This window comes from Cryptomeria japonica, unplaced genomic scaffold (genome assembly GCF_030272615.1).
Source record: "Cryptomeria japonica unplaced genomic scaffold, Sugi_1.0 HiC_scaffold_135, whole genome shotgun sequence".
NCBI classification, from domain to species: Eukaryota; Viridiplantae; Streptophyta; class Pinopsida; order Cupressales; family Cupressaceae; genus Cryptomeria; species Cryptomeria japonica.
Window position 1 is genome coordinate 108,291 of NW_026728957.1, and position 13,824 is coordinate 122,114.

At 36.0% G+C, this 13,824-nt stretch overlaps 1 protein-coding gene across 1 annotated transcript; it reads right to left on the reverse strand.

Moving 5' to 3' along the window:
• Positions 1–11,056: 11,056 nt before the first annotated feature.
• Positions 11,057–12,990, reverse strand: LOC131051949 (patatin-like protein 2). The gene is made up of 8 exons (XM_057986550.2): positions 12,859–12,990; positions 12,575–12,765; positions 12,304–12,478; positions 12,059–12,220; positions 11,893–11,958; positions 11,549–11,770; positions 11,251–11,426; positions 11,057–11,156 (listed from the first exon to the last, which is right to left on the reverse strand). Exons 1-8 carry the CDS (start codon positions 12,988–12,990, stop codon positions 11,057–11,059), a joined length of 1,224 nt encoding a protein of 407 aa, XP_057842533.2.
• Positions 12,991–13,824: the final 834 nt, after the last annotated feature.

A 13,824-nucleotide genomic window follows, 5' to 3' on the forward strand; every position in this document is an offset into this window, starting at 1 on the left:
GAACATATCAATGCCGGATAATCCTTTCCAATATCTGGAACATCTTCCAGAATCTCCTCGAGGGGCATATGCATCATCTTCCATGAATTTTTTCCTACCTCTAAGGCATCTACCTTAGTTACCGGATGAGCTCACTGCCGGTGTAGGAGAAACCTCTTCTGTCAGATAGGTAATTGAGACATTCCCATCTGATGATTGCTCTTCAGTCTTCCTCACCCATCTCTGAGTATGATCTTGCCAGATTTCATTAACCTTCTCTTTTTCTTTTTCATTTCATCCTCCATTGCCAACCAGTCGATTTCAGCTTCTGTAGAACTTAGCAATATGTCCAACTTCATTGCATGCATAACATGTAACATTTTTCTTTTGAATTGCCTTGCTAAAACTGGTGAAATTGGTTGACCTGCACTGATTAGCCATATGTCCAAATTTTCCACAAGCATAGCATTTTACATTCATTCTTCAATCTTCTATCTTATGACCAATTTTATTGCATTTAGAACATTTATTGGGAGCAGAATTAGGGTTATGATTTGCTTTGTTTCTACATTGCCTAGCCATGTGTCCAAATCTATTGCAAACAAAACATCTACCATTGAATTTATAAGCATTGAATTGCCTTACCGGTGCCTTATGGTTTTGATCTTGATTAGGAGTACCGGAACTCCATCCTTTTTCAAATCCAAGTCCACTAGAATCTCCAATCTGCCTCTGTCTCTTCACTAACTCATCAAGCTGTGCTGAGCTGATCTTGAATTTTTCTATGTAGTCACTTGCAGAAGTTAAATAATCTATTAGTATTATCATTTGTCTCTCAATCTCTTGCTTATTGTTTTGGGATTGTACCAAATCAGTTCTCAACATATCATTTTCATGAACTAACCTACCACATTCTTCAAATTTGTTCTTCAGGGATACAACAAGATTTTCTTCCTTTTTCTTTCTATCCTCAATCTTCTTAGACATCCTCATAGCTATATCTTGCATTTCATTTTTCATAACCATGTTCTCCTGACTCAATTTCTGACATTTCTCCTTAAGTGCATTTTTCTCTTCATCATCCTGATTTTGCAAAAGTTTCTTCTTCCTAGCTTGAATAGATGATAGCATCTTTCGTAGGACAAGAATAAATTATTTAGCAGAATTCAACTCATCTTGTAGCTTTAAGTTCTTCAAACTTTTAGAATCATAATCTTCAAGGGCCATCTCAAGCTGCTTCTCCAAAGCCATATTCAATATTGCGGTTTTAGGATCTTCCTCAAGCTGTTAAACTTCCTCTAAGGCACAAGGCTCTGATACCAATTGTTGGAAATCAATAACACTAAGAGGGGGGGGGGGGTGTGAATTGGTCTTATACTGGAATAAAATATTTTAGCCTTAACAAAAAATTCATACACTAACTGGTATACCAGTATAAAAATAATTGAAAGAAGTAATGCAACCAATAAGCCAAACATATTAATGAGAATCCTAACACACATATTTATACGTATAAAACATCAATGAGGAAAAACCACGGTGGGATTTGTGACCCACAATATCAATCCACTAGCCATATAAAGAGATATTACAATATATGATGGGCCTGCACTTGTAGAAAGGCTTACAACCTAGAGGACACTGCTCAATCACAGTAGGAGCCTTACTGATTACATAAAATTCCAGACAACAATCCAGAGAAATGTGAACTGCTAATATTGCATCTTCTATGCCAGAATACAGTTCCGGTTATGCTCTGTCTGTTCCAATCAAAACCCTAAACCTTTGTACCAAAATAACCCTTACAATGAATTCCTCACATACATAGTCTCTCAGAATGATTTCACATCATATTACATTTCCATGTCCATTACATTATATTCCTATCATCATGTCAAAATTATCTAATCAATCTGCCCTATACCCTATACAAATTTATGCCTTATGTCGGCTTACAAGGATATATACAATATTAGATTACATGTCGGCCATATAATATAAATGAATAAACATTAAAACAAGTTTCCGTGCCAGATCCAAGATGTGTTGGCCTCCAATACTGATGACCTTTACTAGACCATGTCGGTCTGCATTTTCGATGACCAAAGAAATCTTTTATCCTGCTAGTGCCAGTGCCAGTGCTGATGTAGAGTCTGTGAAGTGTCTGTCGGTAGACCATATGAAGACAGAACCCAGAATCATGTTGCCATCAATGACAACATAGTGAAACCTAACCAATAGAGTGTCAATTGCCAACATATAAAGTATAGAAATGCATGCCCTTTTGCATTTGGAAGAGGTGCTTTGTTTATACAATAATAGTTTCCACTCTCTATCAATATCTTCCTTTGTACAACTTTGAGCTACAGATCTTTGGGATCATGTAAAGTTTAATGATTTGGTGGCTGTGTTGTAATGAAAAAAACATCTACAGAGATATGTTGGCAATTTACACTCATCCCGTAATTTTCAATGCTTGATTATTAGTTTAGGGTTGTCATTGATGGCAACTTTTCATGGAGATTTGATCCAGTGGTCGCAATTATTCCTATCTGAAAGCATGTTTTAACAGGTATTTCAGGTAGAACAAAGCAGTTTTGGGTCCGCAATCTTTCTAGTGATTGCGGTATATTGAATCATGTTCTTGGTGATTCGGTAGCTGACTGAGATAGAAATAGAGCATATTGTAGAGTGAGTGTAGTCAGAGATCTTGTGCTTAATTGGAACTTATTTTTGCATTGTTAGATGCCATTTCAAAGTTCTTTAATTGTATTTCCTCATTGTAATGAAATTGTAAGTCAGTGAGACTTCCCTCAAGGTTGTAGCCTTTTGGGTCATTGTAATTGAGAAGTGAGATCTAGGCAATGAGCCCAAATGCAAGTGCATTCCCCATCTATGTAATACTTATGTCTCCTGTTCATAGTATATGAATATTGTGGGTTCTAGCCCCACCATGGTTTTTCCCTTTCCAGGTTTCCACATAAAAATTCTAGTGTTGTGGATTTGTGGTTATTTATTGCTTGCTTAAGTTCTTTACTGTTATGCATTGCTAACCGATGGATAACGAATAAGTTTATGAATTTGATTTTTGACAAAATACTGATTCACCCCCCCTCTCAATGTTCCTTGATTCTAACAATTGGTATTAGAGCCTAGTACCTCTGAGGAAACTTAACCATTTGAGGAAGTTCTAGGAGATTGATTCAATGGATTCTAGTTTTTAGAGACAACTCAGTGTAGCACTTGAAGATCTTGTTGCAGCTAGAAATAAGATCTATACCTTGAAGAGGAACCTGAATGTTGTTGATGATTTCATTAATGACCTGAAGGATTAAGCAAACATCTCTAGAGAGAAGAGGAAGGAGTTAATGAACAAGCTAAAGGAGAAAGAAGATCAGATCATGGAATATTAGAATAAAGCAGATGGAGTCAACAAGCTTGAAAGAGAGAATTCTACCTTGAAGAATGATATGCAATCCATTGTAATGAGACTAACTAAGGAGATAGAGGACCAGAAGAAAAATGAAGAAAATACGGCACACTCATTGAAAGAAAGAGCAGATGAATGTTGCAGGCTTACCTATGAGAATGATCAATTGAAGCTTAAGCTAACACAATCAAGGAATAATGGTCAAGAACTTGAAAGACAAATTGCTACCTTAAGGGATGAACTTGCTACAACTTATGAATACAAAGACAAATTCAAAGCTATCTCAGCAAGGCTTGATGAGATGATGGAAAGTTAGAGGCACGGAAATGAAATACGAGGACTTTGATTTGAGAAAGGTGAATCCTCCGGATCTGGACAAGGCAATGCAAAACCTGATCAAAAGAAGAGAAAGAATCCTCCGGTAAGACAACCTAATGCTCATAAATTCAATGGTAGATGCTTTACTTGCAATAAGTTTGGTCATATGGAAAATCAATGCAGAAGTAGGATGAATAATAGAATGAACAACATGAATAATGTTCCTACCTTTATCGGTCAGTGTTTCATATGCAATAATTTTGGTCACAAGTCAAATGTGTGTAGAGTAGTAATGAATAACTTCCAAAACAAAAGATGCTATGCTTGTGGGATGTTTGGACATATCTCTAATCAATGCAGTATGAGACCAAATCAAATTAACTTTAGACCTAAGAAAAATAATATTTTTTGCTAAGAATGCAACAAAATCGGTCACATTGCAAAGTACTGCAAAAGTAAGAACAATGCTTTGGTAGATAAGAGTAACTTAGACGAGAAAGGAAAAGCAAAAGTAGAAGAGATCAAGGAGAAGAATGAGAAGATGTGGTAAGAAAAGATGAATCTAGAACTGACAATGGGTCTACACCTGAATCCGGTGTAGGATTTTCATCCAGTAACTAGGACTTTATGCCTTAGGGGGAGCCTTTCATGCAGATTCTAAGAACCTCCTCTTTGGTGGTTTGCAATCGATTTTGGAAGATTGCAGAAGGCTTGAATCATGAGTGTAGATGATATTCAAAACTTTCTAAGAAGATTTGGTGATCCGATATGCGATTTCATGAAAATCATGATAACCAGTGGCTGCATTTATTACAGTGGAAAATTAGGTTTTTGAAGGATTAAAGTGTATTTTGAAGTTTCATTTGTTACAATGCGATCAAGAAAGTAGAATAGAGAAAAGAGAAAAGAAATTTGGTGGTTCCAACAACAATTTCAGCAACTCCAAAGTGAATTCCCGCGCCCTTTTGTGAAGCAAGGTATTTTTCTGTTCAGGCTTTTAGTTTTCTGCAAACCCTAGCATTTAAAATGACTTCAACTTCTGGTGTTGTTACCCCATTGGTGGTTGAGATTAGGGATAGGGATCAACTAGTTTTGAAGAAACACCCTTTTAAGTCAGTTGAGGATGATCTAGAAAGTGTTTTTTCATCTGCGCCTTATGATGTTCTCCACAACAAAGACATTAGGGCTTACATTCAATGCGATCTTGAGGAGCTTGGAAACATAGGTATGTTGGATCTTTACAACAAGTATTTGGCTGATGGTTTGGGAAATTTGAAATTAGAATACAAGGTGCTTCAAGACAAGGGTTTCTTGTAGTACATAATGAGTTATATGGCTTGATAGGCCACATAAAATTACCAAAGAGGTGATTCGAGGTGTAACCAGCCTAGCTAAAACCGGTGATGTGCCCAGTCTAAGGAAAGTGTCAAATGAAATAGTCATAGCCATCATAGGATCTAAATTCGACAACAGGGTAATGATCATTAATGATATCCCGGAGAATGATGTTAAGTTTGCATCAATAGTAGTCTCTTACAAGGTTTACTAATCCAACAGGTACAACTCTATCTCCGTTACTATTATTTACTCTTCATACCAGATGCTTAAGGATGACAAAAGATATGGCTTGTGCACTGCCCTCCTGAATGAATTATTGAGCAATCTAAAGAAGGTCAAACAAGACAAAAAGCACACATTTAAATATGGTACACTTCTTATTTGTCTAGCCTTGTACTTATTGAATGAGATACTCAGTATAAAAGGTAAGGTCCAATGGGCCTATGATAGACCAATAGCTATGTATATCAAAGAAGGATTATGGGGTGTTTGAGATGCAACAATGAGGATATCTTCTCTCTAGGGATATTTGAAAACCTTCCAAGCTGCAATGAAGAACAAAGAAAGGATCCCAAAGGAGGTGGTTGAAAAATATGAGCAAAGCATTTGTTTCATGATCGATAAGGATCAATGTCTAATAGAAGAAATGGAGTAGTATGGATCATGCCCATGGGATATGAAGTTGATTCTGTTACACTTGAGGCATATGCCCAACATCTATTGAGTTAACTAGTGGATCCAAAGGAAGGAAAATTTGGTACTTTCAAAGGGAAAGACCTCAATTTGCACATGCAATTCACTACTCCTACCTTAAAAAGAAAAGTTACTAAGATGGTAGAGGAAGTGGTAGTTTAGATGGGTTTCACCTGGGAGGTGGTGAAGAAAGCAAGGGAAAGTCATGTGTAGAAAGAGACTAATTCTGCTCCTGCTTTGGTAGCCCAACCTGCAAAATCTAGCCCATCCATAAAGGGTGTATTGAAGAAAAAGCAGAAGCCTAAAAGAACCTATGTTGCAGTATCTCTAGTAGCCTCGGAAACTGAATCTGAGGAGGAAGCAGGAAAGGTGAAAAAGAAAGGAGAATTTGTGAGAGTGGTGAGGAAGCTATAGACCAGTGGAGCCCAACAATCCAAGAAAGTAAAATCTGATCCTGCTCCTACCAGAAGATCCAAAAGAGGTAGGCAAGTCAAAAGTCAACTCGACAAAGACCTTGAGTCTGGCAACATATAAGGTAAGTACATAATTGTTACTCCACTATCAACATATCAGTTGATAGATGAAATAATAGTGGATGACAATTTAAAGAATCTTGGAGCATACTTTGAGAATTTTGATGAACGTGATAAGAGAAAAGTTGAAGAAGCAATTGTACTATATTTACACAACTTTAGTAAGACATTGATTGAATTAGAAAAAGACCATTCCAAAAGATTTGTATAATCTAATTGATGCAAGAAGAATGACTACAAGTAAGATTGATAGGGAGATGAAGGAAAGAGAACTTGTAAATGTCTATACTTGCATTACTCATGATGAAGTCAAGAGACTCATTGAAGAGGCAAAGAAGAAGGAATTTAGAAGTAAAAATAGGATTAAAAAATTGATGATCGAAAATGTGGAGGAGGTGAGGAAAGAAACAAAGGATATATGGAAAAAGATAATTCAGGATGACTCACTATACAAGGATGCATTCAAGTCATTTTATCTGGAAGAGAAGCAAAGTGTTTTCAGAAGTCAAAAGGTTGAAACTTAGTTTGAGGATCATCTGGAAGACTAGGATATTACTCCACTTAATGTTGAGACTCTTGATGGTCCTTCAGTGGTGGATAGCTTTGCAGCCCCGAAAATCCAACGAGTTGATACTGTACCAAATGACAACACCTATGCAATAGATAAAGGGGATAAGGGAGAGAAGAAGGATGTTGAGACAATAGAAGCTAAGGTTGACAAAGGCAAAGGCATAGATAATTTGGCAATTTTCACTCCTCCAATTACAAGTACCCCGCCTCAGATTTCTATTTATCTTGATGGTTTTGTTGATCTTGGAAAGATGTCACCTGTAAAAAATCTCATGCTTGCCAGTACAAGCCCAAGCTAGCCAAGATCAAGTGAAGTCAGAAATTGAAGATAAAAGACTAACTTTGATGTCTATAGATGTTTTACAGAAGGTGGACCCTAATGTATAGTTAGATTCAAATAACAGCCCCTCCGGTAGATTGTTACAATTGATTAATAGTGTAAATAGCAATTTTGATTCTTTGGAGAAGACAACTACACATAAAGTTTTGAATAAATTCAAGGATGTTAGGAAGCAAATATTCTGGAAAATGATTGAAGATGATAGAGTCAGAATAAATGAGAGACTGTAGATTATTTCTGACACATTGTCAGAAGCCAGAAAATTGTACAAATCTTGCCTAATTTTACTTGTTCATTGTAGATATTGATAAGCAAAGAGGTGTTTGCCAAGGAAAGCTTGCTGGCATTTCTCAGTCCTTTGATCCTAATGCAACTCTAACCAGAAGTATTGAAGGGCAGATTATAGCCCTAAATGATCAAATCTCAAGCCTTCAAGCGGGCAAGGAGAAAATTTTGAGAAAAGTAGGTGAACTTCAGAACTTGATTGCCTCCTGGTTGGACACCATATTAAACAATAAGGTGGATTGTATGAAGGAGATGACCCGTCCTATACCATCTAATCTGAGAGAGTTCAAAATTCATGGCATTGTATTTAGTGCATTTATCACAGTTTTGGACAATTTGAAGACTAGGTGAGATACTCAGCTAGGATTTTTGAAAACTACTTATGCTGATATCTTCAAGTATTTATAAGTATCTCTGTTTTGGACAACACCTCATCTTTGGCATTGTTGTCAAAGGAGGAGAAAGATGATGAAAAATGTACAATATTGGAGAGTGGAATTCTTTGTCTAAAAGGGAGCCTTAGAGATTATTTTAATTCTTTTGAACCGGTGTTCAGTGCTCAACACTTAGTCATTTTTCACAAGTGTTGCCATCAATGCCAAAGGGGGATATTGTTGGCAATTGACACTCATTTGGTAATTTTTGATGCTTGATTATTGGTTTAGGGTTTTCAGTGATGGCAAGTCCTCATGGAAATCCAATCTGGCGATTGCAATTCTCCCTATCCGGAAGCATGTGTTAACCAGTATTTTAGGTAGCATAGAGCACTTTTGGGTCTGGAAGTTTTCCGGTAATTACGGTGCATTTAATCATGTTCTTGTTGATTGGGCCAATTTAGAAACATCATTTTATTACTCTTTTGATGATTTGAACTTATATTTTTGGCTCTGGTCAAGCCGGCATGTGACTACACATTACATTTCTGGAAGCCGATTTGGAGGAGATTATTTTTGATATGACCGGATATATAAGATTGAGTTGGTGATTGGTTTTTAGAGTATTCCTATTGTGGCGATCCGTTTTGGTGTGATTGAACGTAGTTTCATGTGCACATTTGATTCCTAGGTGATGCAGTAGTTGACTGAGACGGAAACAGAGAATATTGCAGAGCGAGTATAGTCAAAGATATTGTGCTTAACCAGAACTCATTTTTGCATTGTTAGATGCCATTTCAGAGTTCTTTAATTGTATTTCCTCATTGTAATCAAATTATAAGCCAGTCAGACTTCCCTAAAGGTTTTAGCCTTCTGGGTCATTTTAATTGAGTAGTGAGCTCTATGCAGTGACCCTGAATGCAAGTGCATTCCCCATCTATGTAATATTTATGTACTCTTGTCCATGGTATATGAATATTGTGGGTTCCAGCCCCACCATGTTTTTTCCTCTCCGGGTTTCCATGTAAAATTTTGGTGTTGTGGATCTGTGGTTTATTCATTGCTTGCTTATGTTATTTACTGTTATAGATCACTAACCGGTGAATAAAGAATAATTTTGTTAATTTGATTTCTGGTATAACACTGATTAACCCCCGCCCTCTCAGTGTTCCTTGACTCTAACAAGATAATTTTAGATGCTCAATGATCTATCTTTTTGTTTCACTTCGAGATAGCTCAAATCCAAGGAGATTGGGGCAAACTAATAGACAGCTTATATATAGGTTTGGCATTGTTTTAGAGGAGAATTAGAGACTGATTTTTGAAGGTTGGCTTCTATAATTCTCCCTCGCTTCAATAAATTTAAATTATTTGGAGGAGGGCAGACAATCTCAAATTTCAAACCACTAATAGTTGTTAATACATTAAACAATCATTGAAAAATTAAAGATCTGTTAATCAAAAGCCTATACTATTGCTTTGTGGATCTTAGAAAGGCATAAACAACTTTTATCAGAGAAGCTCCATGACTTAAGTGTCATGCCAACACGTTATTTACCATTGTTTAAAAACAGGACTAATATCTACTAGTTTTAAATGTGAAGGATATATTGGAAAGATCCTTGGCTGTTATTAATTTGAGTGGTAGTCACCCTTGTGATGATAATTTTTTTAAGAGAAGCTAGGAAAGTGCTAAATTTGACAAGACATGATAAAGGCCTTCAGTTCAGAGTACCATTGGTGTCAAAAAGACCTTTTTTCATCTGCTCTTTGAATGGTCAAGTTGGAATGATTTGTGCAAATCCACTAAAGGGAATGTATAATTATTTTTTATGTGATCTTTACCCTTGTCAAATTTTATTCATAACCGACATCATTGCAGGGACAATTGATACTTTAATTTCGTTATGTGATTCGTTATCTCTATGCAATTTGTATTTTCTGTTTAATCTGCTGTAAGTTTAAATTTTTTTGTTTGCTTAACATTCTCATCTTGAAATATTTCTCCCCATTATTACTGCTCCGGCCACATTGCTTCCCAGATTTTACGAAAGGAATATTTAAGCACACATTAGCTGTGTGGCTCACCAAAACCCTGAAATGTTTTTTTATTAAAAGCTCTACACAAAAATTCTAGCATAAGGTGTGACTGGAATGGAAGAAAGAAGTTCAGATGTTTATTCCAACACCATGGCCAGTGGAATGGTCATTCACAGAAAGTACAGAAGATGCGCTGTGTTTATCCCTCAACTACTTCATTATGTGATTCGTTATCTCTATGCAATTTGTATTTTCTGTTTAATCTGCTGTAAGCTTAATTTTTTTCTGTTTTCTTAACATTCTCATCTCGAAATATTTCTCCACATTATTGCTGTTCCCGCCACTTTGCTTCCGAGATTTTACGAAAGGAATTTGCAAGCACACAAATATGTTTCCAAGATGGTAGAGGGGAATCATCACTATTTAATAGCTCTGCACTGCGGACTGAACATGAATGATCTGATGTTAAGTGATTGACTTTAAGCTTTCTGTTGATTAAAAAATTTGGATAAAATAAGAAATTTTAAAATTTTTTTTTTCAAATTTGAATTGTTTTAAATGAATCTATTATTTATAAAACTAGTTGAATGAACATAATAAGGATAAGACTGGATACCCTCAATTTTTGATTTCTTATCATAATTGATTGATCAAGTATTAAATGTTTTAGGCATCCAAATAATACTGACTTCAAATCTTCTATAATTAAAAATACTATTAAAAACCAAACAAATATCATAATAACATCTATATTTTTTAATCCAACGATAATACAAACCATTCCCCGAATACAGTGTTATCAGTAAAGAATACAATAATAAGACAATTCCTTGAAGAGGCCCAACTAAGTGTTGTAGGGAACGTTTATGCATCCACTCCAAGCACTTTCGGAACGAATATAAAACTTACATTGCCTTGTTGTCCACAACTGCAATGCTATTAATATTTGGAGAACATAAAATAATAATTTAGCTATAAAAAAAAACAGAATGAAATGGCATCTATTAGTTGGCAAAAACACAGCTAAATCTTGAATTGCTGTGTTTACCATTACACAAATCAGCTGTGTGGCTCACCAAAACCCTGATATGTTTTTTAATTAAAAATTATACACAAAATTCTAGCGTAAGGTGTGATTGGAATGGAAGAAAGAAGTTCAGATGTTTATTCCAACACTATGGCCATTCATAGAAAGTGCAGAAGATGCGCTCCGTTTATCCCTCAACTTCTTCTCCTTGGAGAGTCGTTCAGCCATTCTGGCAAGTGGAAATGATAGTTATGGTGAGAACAAAAGGATAGGAAACTAGGATCTGAAAATACAAGGAAGAGTTAGAGAGTTATAGGAGATACTTAGTCAATGCCATCCTGTTTGTGCAGTCGTTCTTCACTGTCTCAGGACGCCCAGTCTCCAAATTTAAACTTCTAACAGGCTTATCCAATAGTTCCTGGCCTTTCTTCACAAGATTCCTCAGGTTCTCGTCCGTACTGAGGTCCATCTTTGCTTCGCTTCCTTTTAGTTGCCATTCCTACAGTATGAAAGCCCACATGTTAACCATACAGAAAATTATAGCAGAAACATGGTCTGTAGAATTATAGATCTAGAGGCCTTATCGTTTCAAGGAACATTATTGGAAACTATGAAAAAGACCTGGATTCTAAGATAGTTTTCTTTGACATGATGGAGCATCAAAGCTGTATGAATGTTGACCATGTCTGAACTTGCATTCATGATAGATTCTATGAGAGGCGTTCTTCCATCGTGAGTAATCCACTTCAAGCTTCCCCATGTGGCAGCCTTTTTTGCGTCCCATTCAATACCCTCTTCTAATCCCGTTCCAAGAGAAAGTACAATAAAGTGGTCAAGGTGCTCCTGTAAATAACAACCTCTGGTTAACATAGTTGAGCTTCTAATTAATATTTCCCAGCATCAAGCATTCGTTTTATATGAGATGTTTATTCTAAATAGTATCAAAATACGATACAATACAATACCTTTTTGTCGACTATTCTTGTATCCTGATGAACTGCTCGAGTGACTAAGTTCATTGCTATCAAGGTCTGCATAATTAGAAAATTGTTGTGAGACCCTTATAATAGTTTATTGATGTGAAATAAAAATCTGATCAAAATCTCTACTCATAATACAAGCAGGCATTACAGGATTATTAGCCGCTACTCCTCCATCTACTAAGTTAAAAACTTGGGTCTTTCCGTCACTGGAATTTGTTGTAAACTGGTGAGATGGAAAATAGGTAGGAGCTGCAGTTGTGGAGAGGCATACGTCCATTAGATGTGGATTCTTCAGCGGATCTACTTTCGCCTGCACATATCATCGTAAGAATCATCCTCGTCTATTCTTCATCTTCATAACTCAAGATCATCCTATAAAATAAAATGAAATACCTCATGACTGGCGAAAATTGTAGGAAACTGCGTCTTGATATCAAAGGTGGGTATCACCAGGTTAGTAGCCGTATCACACAGCCGTCTTTCGTGAAATTTCTCTTGTTCTAAGATATCGACCAGATGTTTGCCATTGTATTTGGGACCAAAAATGCCGTGAAAAATATTCCATTTGCTAGAAGTCCAACAACACGAGAAGTTTTGCGTAAACACAACAAATATTTGGTGCTAGAGAATTTTACCACAAATATTGCAATCACTTGCTACTAACCTTGGTTGAGGAAATATCAAACTCGCATTCTTCAAGTAGAAATCTTCAATTTTCTGGGTACTAAAAGGACGATTGTGTTTGTGGTCATTCGGGTCTGGAGTGGCTAACATTGTGGTGATGAGACCTCCAGTGCTGGTACCTGCCATTATATTGAAGTAATCTGCTAGTCTGGCATCTTCCCCATCCAATTTCTGATAAAAACGAAGCATTTCAGTAAGTAATACATTTGTGCAAATAAAACTATATGAATTGTGCAGCTAAAGAATACAATTTATAAACTGTACCTGCAACTGCTTCTCTAAGAATTTGAGCAATTGCACAGGAATAAGACCCCGTACTCCTCCTCCATCGACACTCAGGATTCTAGCACCCACGTCCCCCGAGACATCGATTGGAAGAAGCTCCTGATTCGACATCGATTGCAAGAATTGGAAGAATGTATGGACAGACTTACAAGGAATTAGCTATATTGAATTTGCCCCTACAATAACTATGCATATATAGAGGATGGATGGAGCTTACAAGCACATGGTACATGGCTCTATATAAAAACATGTTAAATAATCATTATGAGGATATATAAACACATGTTAAATAATCATTATCCATCGGTCTGCGAGCAGCCCGAAAATGCCGTAAACAAACCTTTCTTTTCACGTCTCCACCTTGTCATCATCGAGAATTTAAATTAAATTATGTTTAATGTGACATTACACTGTTCTCGGGTCTTTTTCGTTTCCTAGCCGCCGCCTATCTGGTAAAAAATATTTTGCCGAATTACACTATGTGTCGTGTTTCAATTTTATTTGACTTATAAAGTGGGACAGTTACGTGTTTCCTTAAAAATTACCTTGATGCCATGTATTCCTATTAAGATGAATCATGCGCACTATATATTTTTGTCTTTAGCATTTGAAGTCGAGTAAATTGATATAAACATGATTAATGATGCCTATTTTAGTCTTTAGGATAAATGAAATTATTTTGTAGCTTCTCCTAATTTCACAATATAGTAATACAAAAAATTTCTTAATTACAAGAAGTTCTCTATATGTATACACTAGTAAACTATCATGAAATTTTGATCCAAATATATATATATATATATGATGTTCATCGAATTTGAATATATATTTAGTTGTTGGAACATTGTAGAATTAAGTACTTGTATTTAGATTAATTTTGAATAGCCACACGATTGTTAATAACACTAACAAATTGAAGATCAACAAAATAAAATTAATAGGGTT